The sequence below is a fragment of the Porites lutea genome, chromosome 7, assembly GCF_958299795.1.
Source record: "Porites lutea chromosome 7, jaPorLute2.1, whole genome shotgun sequence".
Lineage (NCBI taxonomy): Eukaryota > Metazoa > Cnidaria > Anthozoa > Scleractinia > Poritidae > Porites > Porites lutea.
In genome coordinates this window covers 32,589,449-32,602,676 of record NC_133207.1, presented here as the reverse complement: position 1 = coordinate 32,602,676, position 13,228 = coordinate 32,589,449, and the positions used below count along the sequence as shown (strand labels likewise).

The following is a 13,228-nucleotide window of genomic DNA, read 5'->3' as shown; positions in this document are numbered from 1 at the left end:
CGGGTTTAATCTGGTCCGGTTCAGCTGATTCAAACTTATTTAGACGGGAGGATCATCTTTTTTATTACTTATAGATGAAATCCTGACAATTCGGAAGAATTAAATATTCAGGAACTGCTTACTAATGCGCTTTAAAAAACCAATTAAAAAGCTGTTTAATTACCGGGAAATAACGAAAAATATAGTTAGCCTGATTCAAATGAAAGCATCTTAGTAGTACATCTTTTGGTCCTCAGGGATTTATTTGAATGAAATCCATAAGTGTGACCATTCATAGGTGAAACTAGAGAGGAGTTTCTTTTGGTAAGAAGTTAGCTGAAGTTACATAATTGATTATATTGTATATATTTTGTTATGCGGAGTGGAATCCCTTCAAATTGAATCTGCATTTTCGCAAAGTTAGCATTATGCCCAAAATTATCAGGGGCACCCAACGACAATTTTCGGAAAATATCTGTTCGGGAGACGATTTGAGATCTACAATTTTCGGAACATTTGTTGTCAAATTTCTTGCTTGCCTGCCTCTCCTAGGATTTTCGAACATCTAAAAATGGTCTAATTGCCTATTTTTAACGGATTTTTACTCTAAAAAGGTCACCTAGAATTTTCGGGAGCCTTTTTTCTGGCTGAAATTTTCGAAAAGGGAAGTTTTGACCCCTATAATTTTCGGATCACTAGACTTTCAGCTAGGAAATCCGAACAGATGAAAAATTTTTAAGGGATAAAAATATGCCTACATCTACCGTTTAAATACTAAAATACGTTTAACAATGCTATTTTTAAGTCGTTTTGAACTATATTCTCGTTAGGTGCCCCTGAATTATGCCGGCGTAATGTATCTAACCCTTCTATCTGTACGCATCAAGAGCCATTAGAGAACTTACGGCAACAGGACGGGAGAGTAAAGAAGACGGCAAACCCATTCGGGCTCGAGGAATAATTGTTAAATATTCTGTTTAAGACTGTGGTCCTGGCGGAGGACTTTCTGAAGAGGAAGACTAGCAAAGTGGAAATCACAGCTGAAATCAGATCAGATACAGCAGATACGGTTTCAGATACGGATACGGTATTAGATTGCAGTTGCTTATATTTCATGATCTTCTCTAATTCGTATCAGATCAGATACGGTAGATTTGGCATCAGATTGCGGTTTCCTTTTATTTCTTCTGAGATAGTCGAAATAAAATGTTTTACCTAGTTTATTTTCATATTCATAAAGAAAAAAATTACTTCAGTTCCAAATTTTCCACTCTTACTGAACTCTTTGTTCTTCTTATTTCTTTTATATGGATCTTTTAAAGCCACTGATTTCAAAGTTTGTTCCTGAAAGGCTGGTTAGATATTTCGACTGTAAAATAATCGAGTTAACAACTTTTGTTTCTGCCACAGCAAATTTGCTTTTGGATCAATGTTTCCCCAGATGATTGTGTTGTTTTTTTTTGTAGGCTCCGATATAAAATTCTGTTACTGCTCCTCATGCACTCTTCTTTCTTCTACCAGCGCTGTCAAGAGAGAATGGTATAAGACAGAGAGGGAATCTTACGGCGTTGAATGGGATATGTGAATTTCTCTTGACCCTTTAAACACTAAGATCAAAATTTGAATTCTCATTTGTTGCCCCTATTCATGTCCTACAGAAGTAGTGGGGAGAAGTTGATAAAATGTCAAGTATTAGTAAATTCATCTTGTGTGATCATGTCCGTAATTCTCATGACCACTCTGTTTAACAAAACATTGATATTACAAGGAGAAATTTGATGCTGATCACTCATAGGGCTCAAAGGGTTAAGTTATTTTTAGAGGATGTAATTAAACGGAAGTCTAATTCCTAAGACGTCCACACATTTTAATCGATTGTTTGACTCTCAGTTTTGACGTTGTATAGTTCCCATCCGATGGAAACGTGAATGAAGAACCTGACGGAGACGAACTTCAGCAAGGATAAAAATGGAGATAATGTTCGAAACAGTCAACACGTCGTTTAGAAAACTTAAAAGTGCTGTGGTCGTGTAGGCTCGGGCCAAAAATGACTGTTTCAAGCGTCAGAATTCGAAGATCAAGCGTCAGACCCGCGACGAAGTCGAACAAAGAGCAACTCGTTGAAGAAGTTGGAAGCTATTTTACCACCATGAACATACTTTATGGGTACTCAATTTCGCGATTCTGGCGAGATAGTATTTCGCGAGGTTTTATTTTCATGATTTCAATAGGCAAATATGAAAAAAGGGCACTAATTTTCGCGATTTAATAAAACATTGTCAACTTTTTTTTTATTTTCACAAAAAGTCTGAACTTTTAAAATTTCTAGGTAAACTAGAACAAGCAAATGAGTTGTTCGCCGCAACATTTCTAAACATCATCTGATCATTGCAAATCTTCAAATGGATCTTCAGGTGGCTGTTGTTATAACATAAGTATTAATTTAACATAAGTATTAATTTTCAAGTGTTTGCATGAATTTCACGAAGACTTTCATTCGCAGGTCTTTAATTTCGCGTTTTTTTTTACAATGGCGTAAAACGCGAAATTAAGTACCAGTATTAAAGGTAGTCCATTCCATCCTAAATGTCACTGAGTTTGGAACAATTTGACCTTAGTTTTTATCTTGTCCAGTTAAAAGAAGCCATCTCTGGACACCAAGATGTCAAACGTCTCTGGAAGATTAAAGAGCATTACGTGTCCGGTTTAGTCCTCACCCCCTCCCCCAATTTCTAAATCCCGCCCAGCAGTCCCTGTCTGTGTTGGACTGCCTGTGGCAGGGCCAAATTGTTTGACAACTTTACACAAATAAAGTTTTCTCATTTCTTCATGAACAGGACATTTTAGAAGACAAGGTTTTTAAGAAAAAAAAAGTCATTCCACCGTTCACATTCTTTCTTTTTTTCTTTATTTCAAAGAAGCAAGCAAAAATAACAGGTGAAATATTAATCCTAATTATTTGCATAATTTCAAGAAGGATCTTTTACAATAAATTTTTCATAAGTTACTGTTATTTCAAACGTCGTCTTAATTTTATACAAAACTATGCAAGTATTGTTTTCTCTCAGGTTAAGCTAAAGAGAAATAGCAAATATTTCCACTTTTACAAAATTTCGACATTTTTATGATGGGAAATCGTCTCAAGCCATGATAAAGTTGGCGTTACAAAAAATAACTAAAGCGCAATTTAGTGCATATCCGTGATACGGAGTAATCTAATAACTCAACGCACCTGCAAAAATTATTGTAAACCATTGGTCATTAAATCCGCTCTTATTCGATACTGCAAGAAAGAAAAATTTAGCGTTTAATTTTAATCTATTAAATTTCCTTATGCTCTTCTTCCTTATCTGATCGTAGCTTACTGCCAAACCTTAAAACAATCCCACAATTAATTAAACAAATTACTACCATTAAACCTAAGCTGTTCGCAAAAGTTGCTATTGGAAAGCGTTCCAAATCGTTGCGTCTCGACTCCATTTGAATCTGAATGGCTGTAAACTGGTCGGCGGAACCAAGGGCTGTAAAAACATGTAGGAAATGATGGCTGTGCCCTATTATGTCAAAAACTCCTGGCCTTAATCTCTCTGGCATCCTGGACATGTTTGCCAAAGCTGAAATCAGGTAGAAGTAGCAATGCCTCATGAAATACTAAAAAGCCAGTTGCTCGTGCTCTGTTTCAAGTGTAGCAGACGGTTCCACGAGAAGGCGATGCAAATATGGAGCGCTATTGCACAGAAAGGCAACCCAGAAGCAAAATGTTCTAGTAACGTACTTCATCTTTGACCATCGGTGTCGAGAGGCACAACAAACTACAGTTGACAAAACAGAGATGAGACAAGAAACGCTGAGAAAAATGGTCGAAGAACTGAAGAGCATTTTATTGCTATCGAACGAGCGACTGTAGAAATAAAATGCTTGTCCTGCTCCAACACTATACACGCTTATCGCTGCATAATCGAAAAAGAAACAAATGTGGCGAACTCTAGGAGACATGGAATTGAACAGATGAGCGCCAGAACTCATCAACAAAAATCCACATATTCCAATAGCGAACGACTGCAAAGGGTAGGCGTAAGTGTCGGTGATGCCGTACTTCCAAAATAAGGACGCGAAGCGCACGAGAAAAAGCAGAAACGGAACAAAGTGCGTCCAAACGTTGACGGTTTCGTTTCGCAGCTGAAAAGCACTTTTGACACAGTCCAAAGCAGAACCGTAAGGTTTGCGATAAGCAGAGCAAATAAACATTTCGCGGAATTGAGCAGGAACGTCTTCGGAACGCAAACCAAACTTAACCTTCTTGTGCTTGTGTTCGGCATCATGTATCTTTTCCATTTTAGCCATTTTAGTTTATGGTAGCTGTTATGGGAAGGAAAAAGAAAAACAAGCAGTTCTGATTTCGCTCTTTCCGCTGTCAAATGACTGCTTACACTCGTGGTTTGCAAACGGAATGAAAATGAAAAAGCCGGTTTTTTCAAAACAATTGAATTCGCCACCCGGTAGAGTATTTGTTTACCCTCTCGCTCATTGGTGGAAATTGCCGATGGGTTTTCCTGCAGGTGTAAATTGCTTTCAACATGGTTTTCCTCTGAACAGGATAGAAGATAATTAAGTGACACCTCTGCGGACCGGAAAAAAAGATTACCATAACATTTTTCTAATCCCTCACTTAAGATTACTTTGCAAGTTCAAAACTGAATTCAACTAAGCTGTCAGGAAATCTCAGGGAAAAGAATAAATATTCTGATTTGTTTTAGTGTGAGATTTACACAAAGAAAGGAATTTCATAGATTTTGTTTACATTTTCAAATCTTTTATTATGAACGACAAAAACTTTATCCCGCAAGCAGATGTGTCCAATTTTCTAGGAGGGAATGCGTCCAGGTAAAGAATTAAAAATATATATATATATCTAGCCGCGGATTTTTTAAAAACCAACCTAATGAAATTTGCTGTCATTGGGATGACAAGGCGTCAAAAGGTAGGTTTTTTTAAAGTCCCACAAGCTCCAAATTCACAGTAACGAAGGAAAAGGAAAGGAGAAAAAGAAAGAGCGAGGAGGAAGAAAGGAGGAGAAGAGGAAAAAGCAATGGTTGGACACAAAAGTCCATTTAGCGGTAACGTTTTCAAAAATCCGAGTAAATTAGATTCCTCCTCGCTCTTTCTTTTTCTCCTTTCCTTTTCCTTCGTTAGTGGTGATTTTCGAGCTTATCGGGCCCGAGAAACCTGCCTTTTAACGCCATTTCACTTCAATGACGGCAAATTTCGTTAGGTTGGTTTTCAACAAATTGGCTAGATAAATTAAGCAATAAAAAAATAATAAAATAACATAGCTTTTCTATTTCCTCACATTTATCATTTTAGGTTTCCTATGCACCGTGCACAAAGATTTTGCGTTGGCTTTGCCTTCCTTAAAAGTTTTTTGTTTCTAACTGAGGCAGAAATATTGCAGATGTTATTTTCATAATAGAAAATAATTTATTCTTTTAAAATCTGCGACACTTTTATTTATCTATACATTATTTGATCAATAGTCTAAAATCTGACTGGTTATCAATGGCCTAATTAGAGCACTACCTGGATAGTGCGGGCATTTGGTATTTATGCCCAAGTAAATGGATATTACCTGTCAAAGAAAACCGTTAACTGTCGCTTATAAGCTCTGGGCCCAGTTTAGTTGTTCGAAGACTGATTAGCGCTAGCCCAGGGTTAAATTTCAATCCGGGATTCTTTTTCTCTTGTTCAAACGCAATTTCTCGGATAATTTTCTCCAATTCTTTGTAGAGCATCCAATGAACAAATTTCAGACAAAAATAAACTAAGTTAAACTGAATTTGCTCTTTAAGCTTTTATATCTGAACTTCAAATTTCGCACTAACCCTGGATTATTTTAATCCTGCTTTTAACAACCTCTGTTGTTCGAAGGCCGATATTAGCGTTTAACCCAGGGTTAAATATTTAACCCGGGTTTCTTTTTCTTTTGTTCAAAAGCATTTTCTCGTGTATTTTTCCCTGTTATTTTTAAGAGCATCCAGTCATCAACTTGTTGACAAAAAGAATTAAACTGAATTTACTTTTTAAGCTTTCATATCTGAATTCAAATTTCGCAGTAACGCAAGAGCCATAATAGGACTATTATGGCTCTTGCCCTGGGTTATCTTAACCCAGCTTTGAACAACCCGGCCCTGGGTTATTACTTTTTTGTAAGGAGTTTTAGGACGGTTTATAAACGGAGGGGCTTATAAGCTATAGCAATGCTAACCAAAATACGCTTTGCATTTACTGGTTTTTAATTAAGTTTCAAAACTTCTTGGAGAGGGGTTTATATAAGGGTAGATGGGTCTATAACTGGGTTGGCTTGTAAGTGGGGGAGCTTATGAGCGGCAGTTTACGGTAAGCTGTAAGAGGACACCCAAACTTCAATGGCTCCTTCTTGCTTCAATTTTCTTGTATTTCCATTCATTCAGTACTGACAGCAACCATAGTTGTCTTTACAAAATCAGACAACAGCATGGCATATAATTACAGAACAAATTCTGATGTCACTACCCCAGGGACCGCGGAGCAAGGTGAAAAGTGGGAGGGCTGACAATTGAAAATAATTTTTTCATATTAAAAATCGAAAAATTTCTAACTATGGGCTATTGCATTTAATATCCGCACCCCCCGGTTGAGGAACCATGGAATTCTCCAGGGGTAAGTTATAAAAATTGAGGATTTCTTTAGGGGTAGATATAGAGTAAACAAATATGGAATTCTTTGGGGGTGAAGCCTTAATTTTCACAAAATTCTTCAGGGGTAAACCCAAATTCTTCAGGGGTATGACCCAATTCTTCAGGGGTAAACCCATGTTTTACGGAAGTCTTCAGGGGTGAATGCAATTTTAGCCAATCTTAAGGGGTAAGATGAAAAGGTAAGTCCTCAACTGGGGGGTACGGATTTTAAATGCAATAGCCCTATGGGCGTTCACTGTTCAAGTAATGTAATTCTTCTTGCCATCGAATATTTCATTGATTCGAAAGGAGAAAGACAAAACATAAAACTTTTATCAACTCAAAACAACTACTCACCTTTGTTTGGCTTGAAAAAGCTAGTAATAATCTTCATTTCGTCTGATAAAACTGATAAAAAACTCTGGCGGAGCTGGAAGTACAAAACACGCTGCCGAACGAAGCGAAGGGGTGGCCAAGGCATGGCGTTTGATCAAGGGGCAAGTCGGCCACAGGGCACAATTACCGCGAAAAGCACAGGAGCCCCACAAAACGCCTGGCGTTTGAAATTAAAGAAAATACAGAGAATATAGCGGAATATAGACGGAAAAAAACTTGTTTCAAGTCTTTTTTTTAATTTTAATTATTTTTCTTTTTAGCGCAAAAAGTGGGGGCGGGGGCGCAAAAAAGTGGTGGGGCCGCGGCCCTACCAGCCCCTCCCCCTCCGCGGTCCCTGTACCCTCGTTGTAAACCACTATTGTTAACAGTTTTTTCTAACACACATACACACTAAAAAGATGTAGTCTGCAGGTGCAAAAAGGGGAGGAGAGAAAAATGCCCCCCTTTTCTCTCGCTGCCCCACCCCTTCTGACCCTTTCCACCCAGGCTTGAAAGGGTGTGTATATCAATACTCCTATAGTGATATCTAAGCCATTGACTCCCATGCAGAAGTTCTTTTGCCAATCATGTTATGGAAATCTTTACGTAACCTCAGTTAACACTACCCAATATGGCTTGCTTCGTAAAATTCACTGGTTCTTGTCTTTGGAATTTCTTGCCTCCTAGCATTACTAACTCAGATACTCTTAGACTGTTTCGTAAAGCTCTGAAGAACTCTGTGCTTAATTGGTATATCAATTAATTTGTCTCCCTTAGCTCAAGAAGAAATGCCTTCTTTCAAAATAATATATTCTGAATTCTGTGTGTATTATTGTATTCTATTGGGGCCTTCACCAGATTAGCCTTTGCTATTTAAATTGTATTAATTGTCTATGTAAATTAATATGTATCATATGTATGTTGAATTGAGCAAGTTCAATAAATCATCTATATATTTATCTATCTATTTTGACTCGTCATGCAATGCTCCCTTGTGGGAAAGGAAAGCATGACAAAGCCCTAAGAACATCTTCATAGGAAGCTAACTAACAAATATCTTCAAGAATGATGTTAAAAACACTCTTCAAAAAGTCTTTTTGCCACATGTTTTGTGCCAAGCAAATTAATTCTACTACCTAACTGGCCAGTAGCGTGAGAAAAAAAGCTGGCATTTTGGGACGCCACAGGGTGCAAAGAAAGTCAGTTTTACAGCCTGCCTTTTGGGCAAGCTGTAGCTAGTATGTACACAAGCCCTGGGTAGCCCACAAGTCATTTCAACTAGCCCCAAAACCCTTTTTGATTAGCAGGATTGATTTACAATTCATCTGTACTTTAAATTTCCCCAAAAAGCAGCACCTGCCCGTCGGAAAAGTTAAGAACAAAAATCAATAGCCCGAAAGCAAAATCCACTAACCTCGGGCTATCAGAAACAACTTTCTTTGCACGCTGCACCACCACTTGTTTATTGCAAAATGACGTGCGAGAAATGATTGCAGAAATTCCATACTGATGACGCACCACTATCCAGATCTGGATAGTGCTTCTGACTGGTCGTGCTAAATGGGAAATTTGCCTCAATCAACCAGAAGTACTACCTAGATCTGAGTAGTGACATGTCATCAGTATGGAAATTCTGCACTCGTTTCTCAGACGTCATTTCACGGGGAAACCAGTGGTGGCGTCGTGAAATGTGGGCTGTTTTCTAGGCCAGGGGCATTTCAAGCACGGTCAAACATGAATGTATTGTGCAGGCCCCATATTAAGCAAGAGGGGGCCATGTCACTGCATGCCTGAACTCAGGGAAATTTAAAAAAAGACCAGCATAGCCTGCACCACAGATGTAATCAAACCCCGGTTAGTGAGGTCTGCAAAGAAGCACCAAGACCCTTGTTCTGGGCCCTCAACGGCCCTCAACGTTTCAAATTTCCTTTCAACCTGTTTGGCAAACCAACAATGGCTTTTTAACAGGCCAAGCATGGTGCGTATTAAGGGGGGTGCACAGGCGGGGTCTCAGGAGAAGGATTTCGGTGCTGTTTTGCAGACAAACTTAACCAGAGTTAAGTTTTGTCTTTGGTGCAGGCTAAAGCCAGCACAGTGTTAGACTTGTAAACAAAATTTTGGGCAAGTTTAGTTTTTTTTGGCCAGAAAGTGACCAAAAAATGGCTTGACTAGCTTCAAATGGGGTTTTAAAACAAAAATTTCCAGGGGTTGAATGAGATAAGCAGACAGTGGCGAGGGTCCCATTTATACAGTCGGGTTTTTCATGCACAACTAACCGCCATGAATAAAAATTACCGGTAGTTGCTAATTTTTCTAGTTGTTCTACCTACACAAGGAAATCACTTTCTACTACATTTAAATTTAGACTTCTTGGTCATTGGTTTCAAGTTTACTTTTCCACTTGCATCACTTAGTTCAATTTTCATTGACCCAAGATCAACTGATCTTGTAAGGAGGTTAATCATGGTCTTGAACATTTCTTCAATAGTGTTCACATCCAGTGCACTTGCTTCCATGTAGCTTAGGCCATTACTTTTGGCAATTTCATGGCCTTCCTCAGAGGAAACTACCCGTTTCTCTGCTTGATCTGTCTTGTTCCCAATTATGATAATCAATGCATTTCTTTCTGTGCAATAAGTCTTTGCTAAGTTAAGCCATCGAGGAATGTGGTCAAATGATGTCCGATTAGTTACATCGCAGACCAAGAAAATGCCATGGACACCACGGAAATACATAGCCTGCACAGAAAAGAACTGTTCTTGACCCGCAGTATCAACCACTTCCAAACGGACAAACTTGGAGCCATATTTGAAAGACTCTTGATCAATCTCTACCCCTAGAGTTGTGGTGCTAAAAAAAATATCGAAAAAAGGGTTCTTGAAACGATTGAATAAACACGATTTTCCAACTCCTCTGTCTCCGACAAAAAGCACCTTGAACTTGTAATCGTATGATGGTTGGCGTCCAACTTTCTCAATCTGAACTTCTTCATCTGCCTCATGCAAACTTGATCGTTTCACTACCTTCCATTTGTGCCTTTCAAGTTCTTCTTTAATGTCCTTGATGTCAGGTCTCAATGTACTGTCATTCTCTAAGCATCCTAACACCAGTTTTTTGAAGAAATGTTCCCCCATCTCAGTGATGTCTCTTTTGCGTCGGACATGTTCACTGATCATCTCACCATCTTAAAGGAATAAAAATTTTCATCTGATTTTTTAAATAATAACTTAAAACAGATTTATCTATCAAAATAATAGATTAAAAAAAATTAATGATTTACAGATCCCTTTATCCACTTTGCCACTTAGATCCTCAGCCAAATAAATAAACAGTCCACTGTTTTACAAGAGATATGTATCTCACATTACCCTTGCAAAACTCACTTTTTAGTAGTGCCACTCAAGTTAAGCCGGGTCAGGCGGGGTTAGGAACTGGATGGGTGACCTGTCATGAATATCCTATTATGAAGGCCTTTATTTTTTCCTTACTTCTTCTAAATATATATGAGTTATTGAGGTGGCCATGGGGCAACATATCATTGTAGCAGGGATTTGTAGGTAACCAGGAAGGGAACTTCACAATCAGACTGTTGCAACATTGTTCTGCAAAAAGGGTGCTTTGATGGGCAGTTTGTTCAGAGCAACTTACAAGTTCAAACTACAAATTGTATGGCAATACTGCAAATTTATTTTGCTCAATACTGCAACGGCTAGGAAAGGTATCTCTTACCTTTATCTTAAAGAGAAAAAAGGGTGTTAAAGAAGATTTCGTTGACTAATGATTTTTCAGAATGAACTTTTCAAACTCATTAATAATTCATACAGAAAACACAAAGGAAATGTGAGTGTTTGGAAATCAGATGAAAAACTGCTCATTTTTGCATCCTTCGTTTCTCTTTCTAAAATCATTTTGTTTGAATAGTAATATTGAGCATTCGACACAGTGTTTCATCATCAGATGAAACAACCTTTAAGTTTGTCAAAAATACTCCGCTGCGCGTCGTATTTCAACTCTCTTGTCAGTGTTTCATCTGGTGATAAAACACTGCACCTCCTGCTTGATATATTGCGTCAAATCAATAAATTTATGTAAGTTCTAAGTTGGGACTTCTCCATATCAAACTGTCTCTAATATTGTAACCAAGTTCTGTGATTAGAATAGAATTTCTAGCAAAAAAGAACACGCAGTCACCACTGCTCCTTTCCCTCCCTCTCTAGGGATCTGTATTCGGCAGATAGTACGACTTGTAGGGATACATGGATATGTACTTAACTGGAATTATAGCTTTAGGTATTGTAGAAAGCCTGCACAAAAGTACTTATTCAGTGAAAAGATACTTTTGAAAGAAACGACTTTGTGAAGAATGATTTGCATGCATCATAGTGCCTTGGTACTAATAACACTCAAATCTTTTCCTACCTGTGAGGACTAATACCGGTAAAGTTGTTCTCTTTGATTCTGTGATTCTGTGGTAGCCATGCAATCATCAAGTTATGAATGCGCTTGGGAGGTTTCTAAGCACTCAAGAAGCTAGAGTTGTTCTAGGGTACATCTCAAGCAACTGTGCTTGTTTTGTGCTTAAAGCAACCTCCTGTGTACATCGATAACTCATTATGTCTACCACTTCTTAAATGAGTTAGGCAGCCTTTTTAAATGCAACTTATGGAACAAAAAATGCTCGCATCAAAACATACCTTTGGTGATTGGAGTTAACGGCCACACACTTGGTTCATGTCCAACAATCATAGCCATAACCACCGCACCAAAAGAAAATATATCAACTTTAGGACCATACTTTGCATTTCCTACCACCTCAAACTGCTTCGTGACAGGGTATGTTTCAGGAGCTGTGTATAGTGGTGTTCCTGGAACATGGGTGGCATGCATTTCACAGCCTGCTTCAAATATTTTGGCCACCCCCAAATCTGCAACCTTGGCATTACCATGCTCTGTTAGCAATATATTTTTTGTTGCTAAGTCACGATGCACAACAGGACGCTCCAAGCCATGCATGTAATTAAGACCTTCGATTACGTCTAAAGCGATGCAAATCAGTTTCATTTCAGGGATTTTTGGCATGGTTGTGGACTCTCTAATGTACTTTTTCAGGTCACAGTGAAGTAATTCAGTGATTATTATGGGTGAGAGTCCTTTAGGAAATAAAACAGTGTGTAGTTTTACTACATTAGGGTGATCGAGAAGCTTTAGAACATTGCATTCTCGCCAAAATTGCTCCATATAGTGTTCTTGCAGGCAGGAGCTTTTTTGGAAGAATACAGAGTGAAACCTTTTCACTGCAACGTCACGTCCCTTCCACACAGCTTTATAGACTTTGCCATAAGACCCTTTGCCTATCTCCTTTTTCAGCACCAATTCTTTGACATGAGATTCCAGAGATTCTTTCTGTGCTCCTGCAACAACAACAACAACGACAGTTTATTTCTACTACTGAAGACAACTAAAAGAATTTACAAGAATATAATCATAAATAAATAAATAAACAGTACATACAGTAGTGGGACACCCAAAATAACTAAAAAGCTAAACTAGTTGGGTGACCGTAATTATGACAATTAAAAATGTGAAAGTCAGGAAAGAGGGCACAACAAATAGATTGGTACATATAAATATCATAAACTTGTTACAAAAGTAAATATATAGAACAAAACAAAACAAAATAAATATAAACAATCAAAATATCAGTAAAGATTAATAGAGACTTTTATAATGAAATGCGAAGTTAGTTCTTTTTCAAATTGATTGGAAGTACGACACTTGCATCTTTCATCGGGTTCATTCCATAATTTATTAAATTCGCCACAATTTGTTCGAATTTCAGGGGCGTTAAGCTTAACCATATGGTCTCAAAAACAAACACATATTTCGGCAGGTTAAAGGCTTGTTTAAAATAGAAAATAATATTAAAAAAAGCTTTTAAAACGTTCTTCTTTGAGCTGGTATTGGAATGTTTACAAGCACAAGGCGAGGAGCCTCCCCTTTCGTTGCGTAAATTTAGTGACGTTATCAACATTAACGACTTTGTGTTTGTGAATGTGTAAAATCGACAGCGATGAAAGTCGCTTATCTGTCATCGTATTACGTAGTAAAGTGTTTATTCTTTTCATCGCGATCGAGCTGAAACTGTGCTCAGCAGCGAACGC

At 38.0% G+C, this 13,228-nt stretch overlaps 1 protein-coding gene and 1 pseudogene across 1 annotated transcript; both read right to left on the bottom strand.

The window, feature by feature from the left end:
• Positions 1-3,013: 3,013 nt before the first annotated feature.
• On the bottom strand, positions 3,014-4,408 carry LOC140944865 (membrane progestin receptor epsilon-like; annotated as a pseudogene).
• A 4,238-nt stretch (positions 4,409-8,646) lies between these two features.
• Positions 8,647-12,925, bottom strand: LOC140944807 (uncharacterized). Its single transcript, XM_073393911.1, has 3 exons — positions 12,838-12,925; positions 11,762-12,478; positions 8,647-10,251 (listed from the first exon to the last, which is right to left on the bottom strand). Exons 1-3 carry the CDS (start codon positions 12,923-12,925, stop codon positions 9,407-9,409), a joined length of 1,650 nt encoding a protein of 549 aa, XP_073250012.1. The 3' UTR covers positions 8,647-9,406.
• Positions 12,926-13,228: the final 303 nt, after the last annotated feature.